Source organism: Lactuca virosa, chromosome 9 (genome assembly GCF_052849685.1).
Source record: "Lactuca virosa cultivar CGN04683 chromosome 9, Lactuca_virosa_CGN04683_v6, whole genome shotgun sequence".
In the NCBI taxonomy this organism is placed as follows: Eukaryota; Viridiplantae; Streptophyta; class Magnoliopsida; order Asterales; family Asteraceae; genus Lactuca; species Lactuca virosa.
This window is the reverse complement of record NC_136434.1, coordinates 173,970,365-173,993,306: the sequence shown is the minus strand read 5'-3', so window position 1 is coordinate 173,993,306 and position 22,942 is coordinate 173,970,365. Positions and strand designations below refer to the sequence as shown.

The window sequence follows — 22,942 nt, the reverse complement described above, 5'->3', positions numbered from 1 at the left end:
AAATTAATTGTCCACATTTGACTTTTGAAGTATTTATTTTTCAACTTTGACCTTAAATATTTTTTCTTTTTGATAGATAATACTTGATGCAAAATATATGAATTGATTGTATTTTAAATATCTTTTCATTGTTTTAAGTTTCATCAAGTAATATATAACACAAATAAAAATATTTAAGGTCAAAGTTGAAGAAAAAATATTTTAAAAGTCAAAAGTGGACAATTAATTTGGGACGGAAAGAGTAAATTTTTTCAAACTCATCATTTTCCATTCCTATTTGACAAGAGACTTGATGTTTTGGAAGAAAATTTGACAAGAGAATTTTAATAATTCTAATTCCGAATGTTAACAATATGTTTGAGGCTTTGATTTATGGATGTAAATTATAGTATCATAAACATATAAGTTTCGGTTAGATCGCACATACACCTACTACTATATATACTTTCAACTTTCAAGTTTATATATTTTTTCACAACGAGACTTAAACCTCTAATTTTGATTGAAGACGCCTATGCGTTAGTTTTTAATATCGTTAGACTACACACTTTTTGGTATAAACAGATAATTATATCTATATTTTATTTATGTAAATAGGTAACAAAAAAAATATGAAAAAGATAACACTTCTATTTAATCATTCGTGTGTATTATACCCAGAGAATTTCCAAGGACCCAAAGTGGGTATTAACCAAACTTGCGGGGTACTTAACTGCAAAAGCTGCAGTTAGTTGTTCATCAAAAGCGGTGCCTTATTCTTCCTTTCGTCATATTGCTCCCCTTACACGCCTCGGCGGTTCTCTCAAATCTCAGGTGAGTTTAACCTTTTTTCCCCAATTTGCCTTCATCGATATTCTCCGATCAGCCGGATTCAACTGCTACTGTGTATCTTTTATACTTATAACTACAATTGCTTCTATGTTTTGTTTATTTAATGTGTACAGTGTACTGATTCCTAGCGAATATTTTGATCGCTGATGAAAATTTAGGGCAATTAATCAGTGCAGTTTTTGTGTAGTTCTTATGATCTGTTTTTGGAATCGTATTCTCCGTATTTCACTTCGTTACTACCATAACTACAGTTCGGTTTGGAAAAAACCGTGATGGTTGACAAATAACGATGCATGTTATTCTAATCGGTAAACTGATTTTTTTTTTATTAAGTTCATGGTAAATAGGTAGGAAATCATAGTGGATTTAAGGTAGGGACGGAGTCATGTGTCTAGTTTTTTATTTTGGCTAGCTATGTTTATGATTGTTCTTCATCTCTCGTAATCGTACTTTATGAATTGATATCAAACACGTAATTGGCATGTTTTGGTTATTAATGGTTAATATTGACAATTGTAGTCCACTTTATCTCAATGATGATGTAATGATTTTTAGTTACCTCCCTTTTAGGGAAAAACGAGTCCAACACGTTTTAATTAGAAACCTAATTTCATTTTTCTCCCCAAATATTTCCTATTTGTAGCCCATCTTATTTGGTTTAATGTGGTTATTGGTTTTTTTGTAACCGTGTAAAGAGTTCATATCAGTTTATAAGTTATAACTGAGTTTTTTGAAACATTACTTCGTTGGCAACATATAGTAGCAACTCATAGCTTTGTTCTCCATTTTGCAAATTTTAATGTTCAAATCAATATTTAATAAAAAACTTTTCTCATTGATGTAGTGTTCAACATGGGTATGACAATGAAAGCGAGTCTGCTTGTCTTCTTTTTGCTGTTTCTTCTGTCACCTTCAGCATTTTCAGCCTCTAATGGTGGATTGATTAGAGTTGGACTTAAAAAGAGGAAGGTTGACCAACTTACCCAAATCAATGGACATGGTGTCTCAAAGGAAGGAAATGCTATAAGAAACTTTGGTCTTGGAGGCCCTCTCACAGATTCAAACACTGACATTATTGCATTAAAGAACTACATGGATGCTCAGTATTATGGTGAGATTGGTATTGGAAGTCCCTCTCAAAAGTTCACTGTGATCTTTGATACTGGAAGTTCTAATCTATGGGTACCTTCTTCAAAGTGCTACTTTTCAGTGAGTTTGCTTTTCTAATTCAAGATTTCTCTCAATCTATAACTTCAATCATGTGCTCATAGTTCTTGATATGGATACAGGTAGCTTGCCTTTTTCACTCAAAGTACAAGGCGAGCCATTCAAGCACCTACAAGAAAAATGGTATAGTCTCTTTTGATTGTTTCTCAATGGCATTTTCGTAATTAACTGTATTTTTCTTCATATGTCAATTAGGGACATCTGCTGCTATTCAATATGGAACTGGAGCTATCTCTGGTATCTTTAGCCAAGACTCTGTCCAACTTGGTGATCTTGTTGTTAAAGAACAGGTAAGAATTAATAAATTTTGTTTTTTTGATTCACTTAACTACTATTTTCTCATTATACTTTTTCTTTTAATCTTTTTTTCAGGATTTTATAGAGGCAACAAAAGAGCCTGGCATCACTTTCTTGGCAGCCAAGTTTGATGGTATTCTTGGCCTTGGATTTCAAGAAATCTCTGTTGGAAATGCTGTTCCTGTCTGGTATTTTTCTTGCCCTGTTTCTTATTGACTTAATTGATACATAACTTAATCAGGACATATATATAAAGTAGTGTTTCTTTGAGTTATTTCTAACAGAGGTGGCTTAATATGTTAGTGTCGTTTCTAAATAAAGGGTAAAATGGTCATTTACTCAGATTCAGATTGTTAATTGAGATATTTTCATACCCTTTTAGGTACAACATGGTAAATCAAGGTCTTGTTCCCGAACCCGTATTTTCTTTTTGGTTTAATCGCAATGCTGACGAGGATGAAGGGGGTGAACTTGTGTTTGGTGGGGCCGATCCTAATCATTTTAAGGGCAAACACACATATGTACCTGTGACTCAAAAGGGTTATTGGCAGGTAACTAACTTATTATAACATAACTACAAATATATATATATATATATATATATATATATATATATATATATATATATAGTTCTTTATCTAATTTAGTAGTTATTAAGTCATCATTACTGAGTTTCATTTTTCTTTTTTGTTTTTAGTTTGATATGGGCGATGTCCTTATTGGAGATACAACTACTGGTAATCTCAAACTATTCTTGTTTTTTCATCTGAAATTAAGAATTATAACAAATTGTAGAAATTTTTTTATTTATTTACCAGTGTTTTTCAATTTCAGGATTTTGCAGTGATGGTTGTGCAGCAATTGCTGATTCTGGAACCTCTTTGTTGGCAGGTCCAACGGTATGTTTTAAAAATCAAATTTTTTTAAGCATTTTTTTTTATAAAAAAACTAACATATTTATAAAAAAAAATGAAACTTGTTTAGACTATTATTACTCAAATCAACCATGCAATTGGTGCTGCTGGAGTAATGAGTCAGCAATGCAAGACATTGGTTAATCAATATGGAAAGACTATAATCGAGATGCTCTTATCCGAGGTAAAACATTCTATTAATACTTTACTTTTTAGATATTTCCGATTCTACCCCTAATCTTTTTTCGTGATGTTGTATAGGCACAACCCGATAAAATCTGTTCTCAAATGAACTTATGTACTTTTAATGGTGCCCGAGATGTTAGGTCAGTTTCACATTGCATTGGTTATGAATTATAAATTATGAATTATGATCATATTATATTTCTAATTATATAAAATGAATATTAGGTAATAATTATTAATTTTTTTTACAGTTCAATAATTGAGAGTGTGGTTGACAAGAATAATGGTGGTGTTGGTGTACATGATGAGATGTGTACTTTCTGTGAGATGGCAGTTGTTTGGGTGCAAACTCAAATAAAAAAGAATCAGACTGAAGATAACATACTTAACTATGTCAATGAGGTGAAAAACAATTAAAATTACTTTTTTACCCCTACTTTATTATCATCGGAACACTGATTTAATTATCTTTTTAAATTCAGCTTTGTGATAAGCTGCCCAGTCCAATGGGAGAATCTGCAGTTGAGTGCAGCAGTCTTTCCTCCATGCCCAATATCGCGTTTACTATTGGTGATAAAATTTTTGAGCTTTCCCCAGAACAGGTAACAACTTTTTTATTTATTTTAAATATGTAAAAGTCCTTGATTTTTTCAAATTTGGTCCCAAAAAGTATTTATTTGAAGTTTTTGGTTGATGTTCCAAGTAAAATGTAAGGATCAAAATTGTAAGAGAACTTTTTGGGATCAAAATTGTAAAAATCAGGTATACCCAGGGACCAAAATTTTTATAAGAACCTCAAATAAGGACCAAAATTGCAAAAATCAGGTATTACAGGGACGAAAATTGTACATTTAGTCTAATGTTTTAAATGTGTTGTGATTGATCAGTATGTTCTGAAAATTGGTGAGGGAGAAGTAGCACAATGCATCAGTGGATTTACTGCTATGGATGTGGCCCCACCTCGTGGACCGCTTTGGTAATTACTTACTCTACCTCTACAATGTTGTACTGTGTTTGACATGTTTACTTTTTTGTATGAAAAAGACGTAAATGTCCTCCAAAAATAGCCGTAAAAGTCATGTAACAAAATGTGATTAATATTGTGGATATTTTGTTGCAGGATTTTGGGAGATGTTTTTATGGGTCAATACCATACGGTGTTTGATTATGGGCGCTTACGTGTTGGATTTGCTGAAGCAGCTTGAGGGAGGGACAGACTTTTCTGACTGTAAATATTTTCTAAAAAAAAGAGTTTAAATAAAGTCTTTTTCGTCGTGTGTGTTTTTACTTCCGTAAATTTCGTTGTTGGATTGTAAAAAACGTGAGGTGGTATGTGTTAGGAACTGATGTTTGTTTGTTTACCAGTTATCGTTATGTTATGTTATGTTATGGTTGTTTTTGTTTTATTATCTTTTGTTACTGAATTCACAATTCACACTCATGTCAAATGATCTGGTTAACAAATGTATAATGTTGCAATAAGTCGAATATTTCAAGGAGGAACACATGAAAAATCCTTGGTCAATGATATTCACAAGTAAAATAGCTACATTGATTTTTATCGAATGAGTTGTTTCTGGATTTAAAGTTGTGAATTATGTAAGGCAACTGAAGTTGTTACATATTTAGCAAGATTTGGCAACTAATGAAAATGATTTTTTTTTTCAAATATTTTAAATTTCCAACTTCAATTGGGGAATGGTAGTAGCTATAATTGGTCATCTAAGTTTTAGCCATGTAGCCGTTTAGTCTTGGTAGATGCAAATTGCAACGATTATGAAGAAACATTTTAAGCAGAAAACAAACAAGATTGTTATGATCATGTAAAATTAAAGGTAAACGGTTATAAAGGGACTAAAGGCATTTTTTTTTAAACTTATGCATGCATAAAAGTGATGGAATGAGTAATGATATGTAATTTAAGAGGGTGTTTGGTAAAGTTTTAAAAATAAGCTTTTTAAATTATTATTGATTCCACACTGATACAAGTTAAAATGAGTGTTTGGACAGATAACTTTTTAAAAATAGTAGATTACAGTGTGGAACAGAAGATAAACCATTTTTAATAATCACTAACACCTAACTAATCAAAAATCCTTATTATTTATAGTTGTTCTACATCACTAGGAAACATTTTTTTGGTTATTTTGTCAAACACTAAAAATGTGTTTATTTACAGCGTTTTGACACCGTATAAACTAATCCAAACATTTTTTAAAAACTTTGTTCGCTATAAACTAATAAACTTATAAGTTAAAAAACACTTACCATTTCAAATAAGCACTTCCAGACACCCGGCCCGGCCTAAATAAGTAGTGTATACACAAAATCTCTTACGAATAAATACCATTTTATCATAATAACTAAGAGAATATTAAATGATAAATAAATATTTATCTAATATCTGTTATTACATAAAAACTTTATTTATAAAAATACCATTTATAAAATAGCTAAACAATATTCTTCACAAAATCATAGAAATTATCGATTATAGTGATTATTCAAAACCATAAAAATAACCATAAACAATGATTATTCATAGGAATAATAAACAATGAGTATTCACAAAAACTATAAACTAAAAAAGAATCAACAAGATGAAGAAAATATAATGCCACTATATTTTTGTAATAGCTATATACAAAACCATTAATTAAAACGAATTACAACTTCAAAAGTAATAAAAACTATTATACTATTATACTTATTGTTTAAATAAAAACTAATGAAACTAAAACCGGTAAAGTGATTATCCAAAAAAAAAAGGAACGTTGGATTAGTGTGGTAATTAGAAGCGTAATTTGAGAAAACGAGGGTCTGGGTAAAATCATCATTTTGTCACTTAGAATATTAAGGGGGTGTTTGGATAGGGAAAAACTAGGCTGCTTATTGCTTATTGCTTAATCCCACAGCAATAAGCAAATTTAAGTGTTTGGATAGGAGTCTTTAAAAATCAGCTTATTGCGGTAGGAATAAGCTAAATAAGCTGATTTTAATAAGCAAGGGGGGGGGGGGGGGGGAATGCTTATTGCTTATTGGTCATTTTACTCATATAAGCTGTTTTATTTTGCCAAACACTTAAATGCTTATTGCTTATGACTTATTCCCACCACAATAAGCTAATCCAAACACATTTTAAAAAAATGCTTATTCCCACCACAATAAGCAAATAAGCAATAAGCTAATAAGCTAAAAACTATTTATCCAAACACCCCCTAAGGCATTATGTTGGTATTAAGTTTAAAAAATATAGTCATATAGTTGTCCATGTTAAGTTGTCTTCATATTATATCCGTTAAGTTAAAAAGAAACAACCGTTAAGTTAGTTGTCGTGATGCTTTGCTTAACTCGAAATGAATGAATAAAATGTTTATGTTTTGCTTAACTTGAGAGTTAATTGAACAGTTGGTAGCTGGAAACTGAAAATTTAACCAACTTGCGATATTATGTAAGCTCATGTTTGCGCCTAGCACCTTGCTAGCCTTTTAATATATTTCTGCTTTTCAAAAAAATAAAAGTTACGTGCTAGTTAACATAAAACAAGTTATTTTTACACATGTAGGTGGAGATTATCATCTATGCTATTGTGGACTATTTTATAAACAAGCAAATGTATGTTGTATTTGATAACATTGTCATATGATTATATCAAAGAGAAATTACAAGGGTTCTCAGAGAAAAGCATAAAGACTACAAGGAATAAAGTGGATATAAATACTAGCTAGACAGAAACCCTAATGGGTTAAAGACAAAAAAGGGCCCATAAACAAGCAGACTAATAATATAGACTAACATCCCCCCTCAAACTCACAATGCCGCAGCAATAAACATTGAGAGTTTGTCACATAAGAACCGAAACCGAGAAGCCGATAAAGCCTTCGTAAAAATATCCGCAAGCTGCAAAGTTGATGAAACAAATGGAAGCGAAATGGTCCCAAGCTGCAGATGATGACGATTAAAATGACAATCAATCTCAATGTGCTTCGTCCGCTCATGAAAAACAGAATTCTTCGCAATTTGTATCGCACTTTTATTATCACAATTCAAGGGAGTAGGTGAAGAAATGTAAACTCCCATATCCGCAAGCAGCCACCGTAACCAGATAATCTCGCATGTAGTTACAGCCATAGCACGATATTCAGCCTCCGTGGAAGATCTAGAGACAACATCCTGTTTCTTGCTCTTCCATGAAATAAGAGACTCTCCAAGAAATATACAAAATCCAGTGGTAGACTTACGATCATGACGATCATCATCCCAATCAGCATCAATATAGGCACGTAACTCAAGAGAAGACGTCGAGGGAAACAAGAGAGTCTGAAACTGAGTGCCACGAAGATATCTCAGAATACGAAGAACAGCTCCCCAATGAACAGAGGTAGGTGCAGTAACAAACTGACTGACAATATGAACAGCATGAGCAATATCTGGACGAGTGACTGTGAGATAAACCAAACTTCCCACCACAGTACGATAAAGATTTGGATCAGACAAAGGAACACCATCAGTAGGAGAGTATCGAGCATTGGTTTCAAGAGGGGTATCAACAGTCCGATTGTCAGAAAGTCCCGCCTGTGTAAACAAGTCAGATATATATTTAGTCTGGGAAAGAAGGTACCCTTTCTTAGACTGAGCGACCTCAATACCCAAGAAATAACGCAGCAAGCCCAAATCCTTCATAGCAAATCGACGAGCTAGATCATGCTTCAAAGACTCAATACCACCATGGTCATCACCTGTAATAATCATGTCATCCACATATAAGGACAGAAGAATCCGTCCTGCACTCGAGCATCTAACAAACAGAGCAGAATCATGATTACTCTGGACAAATCCAAGAGAGGTAATCACTGTGGAGAATTTCTCAAACCAAGCACGAGGGGCTTGCTTGAGCCCATACAAAGCTTTGCGAAGCCGACAAACCTCGCCCGGTCGGTGCTGAATTCCTGGAGGAGGGGTCATATAAACCTCTTCATGAAGGTCACCATTCAAAAAGGAATTCTTGACATCCATTTGAAAGATCTTCCACTGTCGAACGGATGCAACTGCAATCATAGTACAACTGGGGCAAATGTCTCCTCGTAGTCAAAACCATACTGTTGGGAATACCCTTTTGCTACAAGTCTAGCCTTATATCGTTCAACAGAGCCATCAGCTTTTGTTTTTATCTTGTACACCCAACGACAACCTATCGTATGTTTCCCAGGAGGAAGAGAAACCAAATCCCATGTATGAGTCTGATGAAGAGCAGTGAGTTCTTCAGCCATATCATTCTGCCAAAGAGGATCTGAAACAGCTTCTCTATATGATTCAGGTTCAGACAGATGATGGATGCTTACTATAAATGAAGCAAACGGTCCTGAATATGTAGAGTAAGAAAAATCTGGTAGCTTGGTGGACTTGACAGGACGAGAAGATCTCCTGAGGGGTGGTGGTGGAGGAGGATCCTCAACTTCAATAATCGGAGGATCAGGCTCAGGAACAAGTGGAGTCGAGGCACCCTCTGAAGAAGTGAGTGTGTCATGTGCTGCGGGATCATGTGGCATAGATGAGTCTTGAGCCTCTATATCTTCATTAAAAGGATCAAACGCAAAAGATCAGACTTTGTTACATTGTGGGCTGTAGCAGGAATCGAGTAGAAAGGAATATGTTCCAAAAAAGTAACGTGCCGAGAAACATATAACTTCTGACTCACAGGATCATAGCAACGGTATCCTTTCTGACCAATCCCATACCCCAAAAATACACAAATAGCAGATTTCGGCCCCAGCTTGTTCCTTTCAACATGAGGACGAAGAACAAAACAAGTACATCCAAAAACTCGTAAGGAAGAGTAGTCTGGTGGATGAACATATAACTTCTCAAAAGGAGATATTCCTGAATTCAATGAAGTAGGGATACGCTTAATCACATACACATCAGTTAGGACTGCTTCTCCCCAAAAGGCACTAGGGACCTGCGCAGACAGGAGCAATGAGCGGGCAGTCTCAACAATATGACGATGTTTTCGTTCTGCCACACCGTTTTGCTGAGGTGTGTCAGTACACGAAGACTGGTGTATGGTACCATCAGAAGCAAGTAACTGAGTGAAATCATTAGAGGTATATTCACCCCCTAAGTCACACCTGAAGCACTTAATGTGACAACCAGAAACTTTTCCCGTTTCCGTTTCGTGATTTCCGTTAATAAAATTTCAAATTCGTTAACTTTTCCGTCAAACTTTTTGGTTTAGAAAATAATCTAGTTATATTTAATTAAATTATTTACGAGTCAGAACCAAAAATCGTACGGAAACCCGATTATTTCGAAAAAATCGAGCATTTTCGGTCTAAATGAGATTACGACCGTAAACTCGTTTACGACCGTAAACTCGTTTACGATCGTAAACCTGTTTAAGGTCAGTGAAGAGTGGACCCCCCACAACACCCCTATAAATACGATACCCCCACCTTCATTAGAACATTTCTGGCCAAAAACTCTCTCATTCTCTCTCTAAGAATCTTAACCGTAAACACTCAAAACGCCTTCAAGCTTCGGAAAACATCGAGAAACCACATTTGGAGTCACTTTGGAACGTCTGGAAACGCTCATCTCTTTGAAATCAGCAATCAGAACCATCTTTCTTGAGTTTACGGTCCACCTTCAAGAACCGTAAACCCTGTTCTTGAGTTTACGGTCCAACCTTCAAAGACCGTAAACTCTGTTCTTGAGTTTACGGCCGTAAACTCGCCGAGCCTTCAGAAACCGTAAACTATAGATCACGGCCGTAAACATCTTTTTGGTGGTGCTTTTGGCTGAAAACTCACCCTCTTTGATTCGATCAAGTACCGGTAACATTCCTCAACCGAATACAAGTGTTCTTATGACACTTTATTTATCGAAATCGCTAATTTAGATACATATATGTATTTATTTGATAATAGGATTTCGTTAAGTGTCGTGCAACAACTCGAGGATCTTCATTTTCAGTCAACGATTTCACGCAACAACTGTGAGTTCATACCCCTACATTTTTCCATATTTTCAATGTTTTCAGGGGGGAATACAAGCTAAACATAAATGTTTTCAAAACTTATGCAAATCTCATATTTTAACCCTTTTGTACTGTGTTGAGCATAAGGGACGTTTTCACAAAAATTTGCATAGTTTTTCGGACACGCTATTCACTATTCATGCAAACTATAATCGGTATAGTTTGGGATTTTCTAAACATCACAAGTACAGAAACTTTCACTATTAAACATATGCACGAAGACAGAAATAGTTTACAGTTACATCACCACTTTATCATGGTTTTTCATAACTGTAATTATCATTATATACGGTATACATTCGAATTTTCACTACGGTAGAACGCTACTACACTACATGTAAACTAGATTGTACGATACTGTGAGGCGCTACTTCACTACTGTACCCTTAGGTGTACAGGGATAAATCCTACCACTGTATAACCAGAGTCTCTTGGAGGGAGAGCGTGAGATTTGTGAATAGATCTATTCGGGACTGACAATCCCACATCTGGACTGCTAGTTACAGTTAGGCGGGCACGCCTGAGATGTACAAATGTCATTTAACTCGACGCCTGAAGAACGTTGGAAAGGTCACTAGTCATATCAAGCATGGTTATACGACTCACATTATGTATAAATCACCTTTAGTTTACAAATCTGACACTCTTCAACGGTTTTATTATTTCGTAAATAGAACTAAAACACACTACGTATACTGGCCAGGCCAGGGTTTTCAAACAAAACCATTTACGCTATGGCTATGCATTCAAAATATACTTCATAATTAGCTTTAGCTAGTCTCATGAGGTAGTATATTCGCTTATCACTACAGTTTTCAGTAACGAACATTCATGGTTTTATACGAAATCGATAACGCTACCTTTTCACTAAAGAAAATATCAGATTTTCTTGGAAACATACAGATATTCATGGTTTATTACAGAACTGGTAACACTACATTTTCGCTAAGGAAAATATCGGATTTTCTTGAAACTATACAAATATTTTCCGAACTCATCAACGATTTTCACTACAAACCACCGCTTATGAACTCACCAGCTTTATGCTGATACTCTTTTAAACTGCTTGTATTCTCAGGAAATCAGTAGACAGGTACCTGCTGGGTTTTTGAAGAGTTGAAGCAATAAGAGTTTAATGTTTATATTCATACAAGTTATATGATGTAATTCAAACAAGTTTCAGAACTGATGTAACCATTTTTATTTTAGTGTGCATTGTACTGGTTGTGTTGCTATGATTGATATTATTCATTGGTTGTGATGCTACACATGACGTCCTCCGCCCCGGAACGTTTCCGCCATCGGTTTCGGGATGTGACAGATTGGTATCAGAGCCCTTGTTTATAGCGAACTAGTATACCGAACGTTACGTGGTATACAACTATAAACACTAAGGGACCTAAGTGCTCTACGCTAAAAGTATACTTTCAAAATATAAAGTATTTTTATAAAAAGTATACGAGCATGCATACATAACAAAATTCGTGTCGCTAGTAGAAAAGAACAAAAGTATTTGGATGCTGGAACACTGCGGTTAAACCTGGGCAGTTATGTAATCATGTCTAGGGTGAATATAGCCTGATCAACTATATTCAGTCGAGACATGACCAACATGTGTTTGGGAGTGACTGTGGTGCTACAACAGGCCTAAAACTTACCAAAATCATCTCACATAAAATACTATAGGAGTATTTTCGCTAGAACCAAACTCAGTATACAGATTCACTCTAAGTGTTGCTACCTCTTCTCCCTTAAGTGATAACTTACTTGTATTAGTAACCTTTCTGTGTTTATCGCTCGGTAGAATACTTTCATTATCAGGATGAGATATATTTTGTTTTTATATCTCGAGGACTTACCATCCTCTTCTTCCTGATTGTTTCTAGAACAAGATGCCTCCTCGACCAAGACCCATCAGAAGGAACGACGACACTCCGCCACCACCACCACCTCCTCAGTTCGACCCTGTAATGTTTCAGGCTGCAGTTACCGCCGCCGTGACTGCAGCAATGGCACAAGTGAACGCTGGTGGAACTGGAGGTGGAACCGACCCCCAGAGACAAGATGGAAGTCAGGGACATCAAAAAGAGTGTTCCTACAAGGACTTCATGACTGCGAAACCCAAGTCCTTCGGCGGAAATGGAGGTGTCATCGCCCTGACTCGATGGTTCGAGAAGATCGAATCCATCTTCGAAATTTGCGTTTGTTCTGAAGCAAACAAGGTGAAGTTCGCCGTCTGCACCTTCACCGACAGAGCCTTGACCTGGTGGAATGGTCGAGTCAAAACCCTAACCCTGCCAGTGGCTAATGCCATGGGTTGGGAGAGACTGAAGGAGCTCATGCTCGCGGAGTACTGCCCAAGGGGCGAAGTGCAAAAGTTGGAGCACGAACTCTGGAACTTGAAGATGAAGGGTTCCGACATCGCTGCCTACACCGCGATATTTTTTGATCTGGCTCTCCTCTGTCCGGGAATGATCACCCCGGAGAGCAAGAAAATCGAGAGGTACATCTGGGGACTGACACAACCAACAAAAGGAAATGTCTTGGCTGCGAGGCCGACCACATTTGAAAGCGCCAAGGATCTGGCACAGACTCTGATTGATCATGGAATCGATCTGGATGAAGTGGTAGCTGTCTCCGAGCCGCAAAAGGAAAGTGGTGGGAAGAAGAAGAAGTTTGGTAACAAACGAAAGGGTCAGTCTTTGCAGGAGCCCTCCAAGAAACAACAAATAGTGGCAGTTCATGCTGTTACCGCTCCTGCTGCTACTCCCACTACTCTTCCAACCACCTAATCCCCTACCGGTGGTTATGCTGGAAAACTACCTCTGTGCAACAAGTGTAACTTCCATCATCACGGACCCTGCCGTGAGCTGAGTTGCAACAACTGTGGAAGGAAGGGACACACAATTCGATACTGCAAGACACCAGCTCAACCAACCAACCAGGCTCCGGGAGCGGGCGCTGGTCAAACTTGTTATGGATGTGGAGAGGCTGGGCACTTCAGGAGAAACTGCCCCAAGGCAACAACTGGTGGCAATACAGGGAGAGTTCTGGTGATGGGCCAGGAGGAAGCAGTTGCTGATCCTACCGTTGTTACGGGTACGTTCCTCCTTGACAACTCTTATGCATGCATTCTCTTCGATTCTGGTGCGGAGAGGAGTTTTGTTAGTCACGCATTCAAACATCTAATCAAATGTAAATCCCAACCTCTAACCGAAACATTTACCGTCGAGATGGCTAACGGAAAGAAGGAGAGCACTAATGACATATTCATAGGCTGTACTCTTACCCTAGACAATTATTCTTTTCCTATCGATCTTATGCCTGTGTCCATCAAGAGCTTCGATGTCATTATCGGCATGGATTGGTTGAGTCCCAATCATGCTGATATTCTTTGCTTCGAGAAGGCTATCCGTCTCAACCTTCCCTCTGGCGAAGCTCTCATGATTTACGGAGATAAGCCTAGCTCGAACCTCCAAATCATTTCATGCATCAAAGCTCGGAAGTATCTGCGAAAGGAGTGCCATGCATTTCTAGCTCACGTTTTAGACGTGATGCAAGGAGTTAGAGACCTCGAGAGCATCCCCGAAGTCTGTAACTTTCCTGATGTTTTTCCCGAAGATCTCCCAGGAATCCCTCCCGAGCGCCAAGTCGAGTTTCGTATCGACTTGATCCCCGGAGCTACTCCTGTAGCTAAATCCCCTTACCGTTTAGCACCAGCAGAAATGCAAGAATTATCCAGTCAGCTCAATGAGCTGATCAGTAAGGGATTCATAAGGCCGAGTTCCTCACCCTGGGGAGCTCCGATCTTATTCGTGAAAAAGAAAGATGGATCCTTTCGGATGTGCATTGACTACCGAGAGCTGAATAAGCTGACCATCAAGAACCGATATCCCTTACCCAGAATCGACAACCTCTTCGACCAACTTCAGGGAGCCAGTTATTTCTCAAAGGTAGATCTAAGATCAGGGTACCATCAGTTGCGAGTTCATGAGAATGATGTGCCCAAAACAGCATTCCGAACTCGCTATGGACACTACGAGTTTGTAGTAATGCCCTTTGGTCTAACCAACGCACCGACAGTATTCATGGACCTGATGAATCGGATGTGTCGCCCTTTCTTAGACAAGTTTGTGATTGTGTTCATTGATGATATATTTGTCTATTCGCGGAGTGAGAATGAACATAAACAGCACTTAAGGCAGGTGTTGGAAACATTAAGGGCAGAAAAACTATACGCGAAATTCTCGAAGTGCGAATTCTGGATCAGGAAGGTAAATTTCCTAGGACACGTGATTAGCAAGGAAGGAATACACGTGGACCCTTCCAAGATCAAAGCGATTGAGAACTGGTCTGCACCGAAGACACCCACAGAAATCTGGCAATTCTTGGGTCTCGCGGGCTATTATCGCAGGTTCATCCAGAACATCTCCAGAATCGCTAAGCCCTTAACTACCCTGACGCAAAAAGGGGTAACCTTTAGTTGGGGAGTCAAGCAAGACACTGCATTTCAAACATTGAAGCGGGCCCTGTGCAGCGCACCTATCTTGTCCTTGCCCGAAGGGACAGAAGACTTCGTGGTCTATTGTGATGCATCCAATCGGGGCCTAGGGTGTGTGCTCATGCAGAGAGGAAAGGTCATCGCCTATGCCTCGAGGCAGTTGAAAACACACGAAGTCAATTACACAACTCACGATTTAGAGTTGGGAGCAGTGGTCTTTGCGTTAAAGATCTGGAGACACTATCTCTATGGTACCAAGTGCACTATCTTCACCGACCATAAGAGCTTGCAGCACATCCTTGATCAGAAGGAGTTAAACATGAGACAACGATGATGGGTCGAGCTACTCAGTGGCTACGAGTGCGAAATTCGCTATCATCCCGACAAGGCCAATGTGGTAGCAGACGCCCTCAGTCGAAAGGAGTATTCAGGGCGTAAGGTGAAGGCACTAACAATAACCATCCATTCCCATCTATCCGCGCAAATCAAGGAGGCTCAGCTGGAAGCCTTAAAACCAGAGAACATGACGGGTGAAGCCTTGAGGGGAATGGAAAAGAATCTGGAGATCAAGGGAGACGGAGTCTATTATTTCATGAACCGAATCTGGACCCCACGGTACGGTGGTTACAGAGAAGTGGTCATGAACGAAGCTCACAAGACGAAATACTCCGTTCACCCAGGTTCGGACAAGATGTACTTAGATCTCAAACAACTCTATTGGTGGCCAAACTGTTGGGTTATGAGCATTCTAACACTCCTAAGTGTACATGCAACCCTAAATACCTTGGATCTATGTTTTCTCTATTATACATACAATTATGAACATCCAAGGTATTATCCTAATCTAGCATACAAAATAATAAGTATAACAAGATAGAATACATACCTCTTTGATGTAGAATGTCTTCATGAAGCTTGAGTGCCTAGTGGCCCAAGTGTGACACCTCAAATGGTTCACACAACACCAAATACACTTGGAATAACTTGAAAGAAACTTGAACACTCCTTGAAATCGTCTAGCCCTCACACTCACACATTAGTGCACGATTTCTTGAGCCATGGGATTCTTTTATATGGTGGCTATTAGGGTTACACCATGTAACTCATAACTTTACCCATTCCTTATGCTCCATGGATTTTAACCTCCATGGAGTATCCATGGGTCACCCCATGGACTTAGTCCAACATAAGGAATCTTGGATCACAAGCCCACATATATAAGAATGAATGATTTACACAATCAACCCATATATTTAATTAGTCTCCTTTTGATCACTTAATTAATTCCAAATTAATTCTTGATCAATACTAATTAAATAACCTTATTAATATATTAAAACTTATAATATATTAACCAACCTTAAGTGTTATTTCTCTCATTATAGTCTATCCAAATGCATGATGCCATGCAACCCAAATGGACCATGCCGGGTCGGGTCAAGTCTTACCAATTATAGTTATGGACTTAGACATTAATCCAACAGTCTCCCACTTGGATAAGTCTAAAACTATTATTGCGTATGACTTCAGGAACCGATCAGCAATCGTAGCTCTCAAAAGCTTCTGTCGAGCTCTGACCTTGTCAATGAACTCTGACCTTTGTCAATGACTTGTCCATTAGATAAGGGATCATATATTCCTCCATTCTAGATATCATATGGACTGAGACATGGATTATCAATCATTCTCTCTGTCCATTTGTTGTTTCCCGATTTCCGATTCATGATGACTGACTGATTGAACAAATCAAATCAGTCCTGGCTTGGCCAAGCACTCACATGTATCATCTTTAAATCATCGAGGGGCCTACAGATATCGCTTTTATCCCGAAGGTAAAAGGAATGGATAAACTTCGACTCATATGGCTTGTTCTACTACTTGTTGAATCATACACAAAGGCACGTTTTATAACATCGAGTTACCAATGCGTTTTCGTGCAATCAATGTATAACCAACTCATAGTAACAACTCATATCTCTAGGTTTGAAGAATATAAGATATTATCGTCTCATGATCACTCGTGATAAAATCCATGAAGTGATTCAAATGAGCGCGGGTTGAATCCAATACTCAGAACTTATGACCACTCATGAGTGTTGTAGCACCACTTTGTCCACCAACTTGGACCTCTACAAACCAACCAATGACAGTCTTGATTCATATCTACTTCCAACATATGACCGACTGTAGATGGTTTGAATAACTTAATCATTCAGGAAGAGCGACTTAGTTATTCTGGAAGTCAAAACATGCAAAGTGAAACACAAGAATAAATGAATCAAATATGGTATCAAACCCTATGAATATAAATAAACACTTTTATTTATCACCATACTGATTACTCATTATTCATTGTTTCGGTTTTATCAACTTTATACTTGAATTTAAAACAATAGTTGTCCCATGCTCCAAGCATGTACACTATATTTTCTAAACACTAGTCATGTCATACACCAAGTATGCATACTATGTTTGTTTATGATCTTTACTTTGTAAAATAGATCAATTGAACATCACTCCAATGATCCTCTTTTCACAGTCCCAAATCCTTACTGCAAATGCAAGAATTCCAAATTCATGCCATTTACTGAAATCTGTTAGATTCTAAACTTATATGCATTGATCCTCTTAATGATTATGCACAAAGTCAGAAAGACTTGACAACAATCATTACAGAGCATTCCAAAGGAGATCAGCTCCTTGGAAACATCCTTCTTTCATTAAGTTTCCTAATCTTACACAGATTGAATAATTTCTAACTTTGAAACATTTCCATATTCCATTTTGACTATCACTTCTGAACAAGAGTTGCCTCCTTACAGATTATGTCAATATGGTCCTTCCAGAATTAACATTATACTTCCAACTGTCCTTGAGCAACCAATCTTTGGTAAACCTTAGATTGTCCTCGACAATTGCTTAATCATTTTAGTCATATCCAATTCTAGACCTTTTCCCTTCATCATGCCCCAGGCATTTGGAAAATTTTAGAAAGGATGAATATAGCACATGTAATCGATCCTATATCCGAAGCATATGGGACACGATTCATGATGTCTCACATAAAGACTAAACCAGTCTTTTGCTATAATATTTCCATTTCAATTTGCCAAGTTCTCAAAATTCAGATTATGAAAAGGGATGCCGTAATCATAATCGAATTTTAGAACGCAAATAATGGACCCATATATAGAATTTCCTTATGTTGAGCCATTCCAACATGAAATTCATATATATATATATCCTTGATTAAATACGATTAAAATCTCAATCTAAGCTTTTAGAATTGAAATGAAGTATAATTTCCTCTCCCTTAATTATAGCAAAACAACTTTTTCAACCCCTGCAACCTCACGAATTGAAACTTTTGTTTTCTATAATTAACATTGCTAACTTGCAACCTTTGTCATAATTATCATGCTCCCACTAACATGATGATTATTAGCATAACACTTATGCTCCCACTAGCTTTGACATGTACTCAGAAATCAGCTGACTTTCTTACCAAAGTTCAGATTTCTGATACTCGATTGTTTTGATAAAACTTTATCAAAATCATACACCTCTCTTAGATAGCTCACATGTGTGTCTAAACAATTTTAGAACTATGAAAAGGGATGCCGTAATCATAGTCTCAATTGTTTAGACCTTTGCCACTTCTCACAAGTCCATGTTAGTGTGCCGGTAAACCACACACGCTCCACTAACGACTTTGAGAATGCAAATATCACAATTGCTATCTAGCTAAAATCTACTTAGCGAAAGTGTTTCCTCACCATCATTTTCATGAATCGGAGAGAAACCTTATGACACTTAGATTTAATAGTGTATGTGTTCTTATCCATGTGAATTTGTCAAAACCATAATCACAAGACAAGGTTAGTGACAAATCCAAACTCATATTGATTAAACTTGTGCAATCTTAAATTCTTGCCATTTGGCAGCTCAGGTGCCTGCCATTGCTTCCAAGTAGTTGTGCAACCAATTGAGAACTCTCAGAACTCCTATGCAAAGCCAACTTGAATAGGCACAAAAATTTCAACACGATAGGTTATAAACCTCAAGTCGTGTGCTAGTGAAGGACTTTAGGTTTTATTCTTGATTAAGTCTTGAAACTTTCAAGAGCTTTAAGACTCCCACTGTCCTCTTGACATATAAGACTCCCTTGTCAAATATTCAAGAGATAGTGCGGATTCTTTATCAAGACTAACACTTTACACAATTGGCCTAAGTTGGTCTCTGTTTTATCCAAAACATCACAACTTACCAATTTCAAATGTACAAGAGTAGATAACCTTTTACTCTTACATTTGACTAGTGTTAACAAACCCTCTTTAAGATATGTCACTCAAGTTACAATCTTGGAGTATGACTCTAAGAATTGTTTTGGAACGAAGTATGACTCATCTTTTTGATTTAACCATTTCAACAATTCATGACTCCTCTTCTTAGTCATAAGAATGCACTAAGATGACTTTAGAGGACCAATTGTGATATGGTATCTTAATCATTAAGATGATCATAAACATGATACTAAAGTACTCTCCCATCTTTTCAGATTTGAGAAACTTTTATCTTTCTGCCATACTTTGATTCTTCTTATTCGTTCTGTCTCACATTGAAACTTCTCCAATGCTACAGACTTATACTTAAACTTATAAGTATAACCATATTTACTGAACTTAAGTAAATCATGACGAATAGTCTTCTTGATCTTTTGTGGTGGACTTGACCAGTGCACAAGAATGTGTACTCGATCCCTTAGTCCTTTCCTTATTCACATAAGGAATTAGTCTTAATTTTCCAAGCTGAAAGTTCTCATTCATCATACTATACAACTTGCATGATTCCAAGTTTCGGTCCAATTGAACCTTGGGTGATGAGAATCTTTCCTTATTTGGTAATATTAGACACTACCACAACCGAAAGAATCAAATCCATTTTTCCAATATTGCTATCAATGGAGTCTTATAAGCAACAACTTTTCACAAATGCCATTGTAAGGATACTTAAAATAAATAAAATCAAAACCTTTTTCTTTTATTTTAAAACTTTGCGGAAAAACTTATCCTTACAATCCATATGAAAACCTTGTTGTTATCTATTCCTAAGCAATATAAATATCATAACTCTTAAGTAATAGCCCAAAATTCTGATCACCGAACCATGCGATTGAAATCCCTCTTCGCGATCAGAATCAGCATGTACTTAATAGAGTTAGACAATGGACTTTACCTGAAGTAGAGCCAAACTTATTGACTTTAACATCCTTAGGTAAATTTGGCAGCTTCGTAACCAATGCCCCTTCCTTTGGCAATAGTTACCTATGGACCCTTGATAATAGGACTATCTCAGACTTCGCCTCTCTCTTTACCATTGGGTCAACCGAGTTGACTATGGCCGATCCCTTTCCATTGGGAAGAGAGAGCTTTACTGGATATCCAATGTCATCATTGTCAATGTCCATAGCGTTTTAGGAAGTTGATCTTAGCAAATAGATAAGATCATTAAGGGTCTTGTCTTAGTCTGTTTCATAGGATTCCCAAAAGAACTCACTATGTGACTTAGAAAGTAGTTGAGCCACCAACTTTCTCAAGACTTTGACACCCAACTCTCCCGGCTTGTCAATATGTGACTACATCTCCAAGATGTGATCACACCTAGACCTTGCCTTGCCAATAGGGCTTGAGTGACCTTAAACTTTTTAGGAACTTGTGGGTTAGGGAGAATAATTGGAGGAGGTGAAAGAAGTATGATATCCATGGGACATCATCTTCATTTAGGAAAGCTTGTTTCAAGAGATTTGGGAAGATCATAAATGTCTAGACCAGACATCTTTTTGGGAGATATTCAAGATAGTTGATTTAAAGTCCTTAATATGACACCCAATATGAAATATTAAGGCTAGGACCCAACAAATTATTTTAAAACTTAGAAGAGGGATGCCATAATCCAAGCTATAAAATATTTGAAGGTAGGTGAATGACGATTCACCAATTTCCACCATGAAAAACGAAATAATTTATTAGGTTTTAATTGGATTTGAAAGTCCTAGATCTTTGAGATTCATTGAACTGTTCAAAGGCATGTTTCAATCTCGAGTGTGCCCTTCAGGTTTTGTGACTGGGATGCCGATGATCACAAAACAAGGTGTGAATAACCATGCAAATATACTTGGTACCCTTAATATTTACCCCTTAATCAGTGTGCCGGTTAACCACACACGCTCCACCGATACTATGATAAATATTAAGATACCCTTTGCCTACCTTGTTAAGTCCAGGTTAGTGTGCCGGTTAACCACACACGCTCCACTAACGACTTAAGCAAAGTGCAAATAATTTCATGGGTTAGCACCAAATTCACATTTTCCTAAGTAACTAAGATTGGGTATTAATAAGAGTTTAGTTACTTAGTATTTATCATTAATACTTTTAATGAAAGGAGAATTATAGTCTTTGTCCTACTCGTTCGGCTAACGACCCTCCACCAGTCAAGGAAGCGGTGGGTGAGAGTGGACACCCATTAAACTGCCATTTTATAGGCAGTAACCTTATACCCCCCTTATAGACCGACTTCGTGAATGAGGCCTACTAACGGTAAGACTGACTTTACTCTTATACATATATATAAATATTATTAACTTATAATATTATAAAGTATAAGGGTTGAATTTTAACTTTTAAAATTCTAAGGGCTAACTTGGAATTAAAGTATTCATAAGTGAAAACTTTTCAAATTCCAAAACTTGAGGGCAAGTTTTGAAACTATTCTAAACTAATTAATTAGAACTAGACTCTTCATTTTGTAACTTTTGCCAACTTTTATGAGTTTTATGATTCTTAAATGTGACTTTTCATATAACTTGAGGACAAGTTACAAAAACACACTTTGGAATCAACTCTTAGATTAAAATGGATTGAAAACAACTATTTCACACAACTTTTCTATTAATCTAAGAACCTCATAAGAACAAGATAATTCAAATCATCAATCTTCAAGAAATTAGCATGAACATACAAACTAATACAAATCTTGAAATTATGACAATTATCTTAGAAATTGGATTAGCATGAACATTACCACATCAAAAACAAGTTTATAAGTCCAAAAACATCTTAGGGTAATGTTCCTAGTCCAATTCCAGCCAAAACAATCGAATATATGCATCCAACTCGATTTTTTCAGCTACTTTTGCAAGTATAACAAGAAAACAAGCCTAGGCTCTGATACCACTGTTGGGTTATGAGCATTCTAACACTCCTAAGTGTACATTCAACCCTAAATACCTTGGATCTATATTTTCTCTATTATACATACAATTATGAACATCCAAGGTATTATCCTAATCTAGCATACAAAATAATAAATATAACAAGATAGAATACATACCTCTTTGATGTAGAATGTCTTCATGAAGCTTGAGTGCCTAGTGCCCCAAGTGTGACACCTCAAATGGTTCACACAACACCAAATACAATTGGAATAACTTGAAAGAAACTTGAACACTCCTTGAAATCGTCTAGCCCTCACACTCACACATTAGTGCACAATTTCTTGAGCCATGGGATTCTTTTATATGGTGGCTATTAGGGTTACACCATGTAACTCATAACTTTACCCATTCCTTATGCTCCATGGATTTTAACCTCCATGGAGTATCCATGGGTCACCCCATGGACTTAGTCCAACATAAGGAATCTTGGATCACAAGCCCACATATATAAGAATGAATGATTTACACAATCAACCCATATATTTAATTAGTCTCCTTTTGATCACTTAATTAATTCCAAATTAATTCTTGATCAATACTAATTAAATAACCTTATTAATATATTAGAACTTATAATATATTAACCAACCTTAAGTGTTATTTCTCTCATTATAGTCTATCCAAATGCATGATGCCATGCAACCCAAATGGACCATGCCGGGTCGGGTCAAGTC

General features: G+C 36.8%; 1 protein-coding gene across 1 annotated transcript; it reads left to right on the top strand.

The window, feature by feature from the left end:
- Positions 1-681: 681 nt before the first annotated feature.
- Positions 682-4,861, top strand: LOC145140973 (cyprosin-like). The gene is made up of 14 exons (XM_079074340.1): positions 682-813; positions 1,676-2,040; positions 2,121-2,181; positions 2,254-2,348; positions 2,431-2,543; positions 2,738-2,906; positions 3,053-3,092; positions 3,190-3,254; positions 3,340-3,453; positions 3,531-3,595; positions 3,707-3,857; positions 3,938-4,057; positions 4,343-4,431; positions 4,576-4,861. Exons 2-14 carry the CDS (start codon positions 1,684-1,686, stop codon positions 4,658-4,660), a joined length of 1,524 nt encoding a protein of 507 aa, XP_078930466.1. The 5' UTR covers positions 682-813; positions 1,676-1,683; the 3' UTR covers positions 4,661-4,861.
- Positions 4,862-22,942: the final 18,081 nt, after the last annotated feature.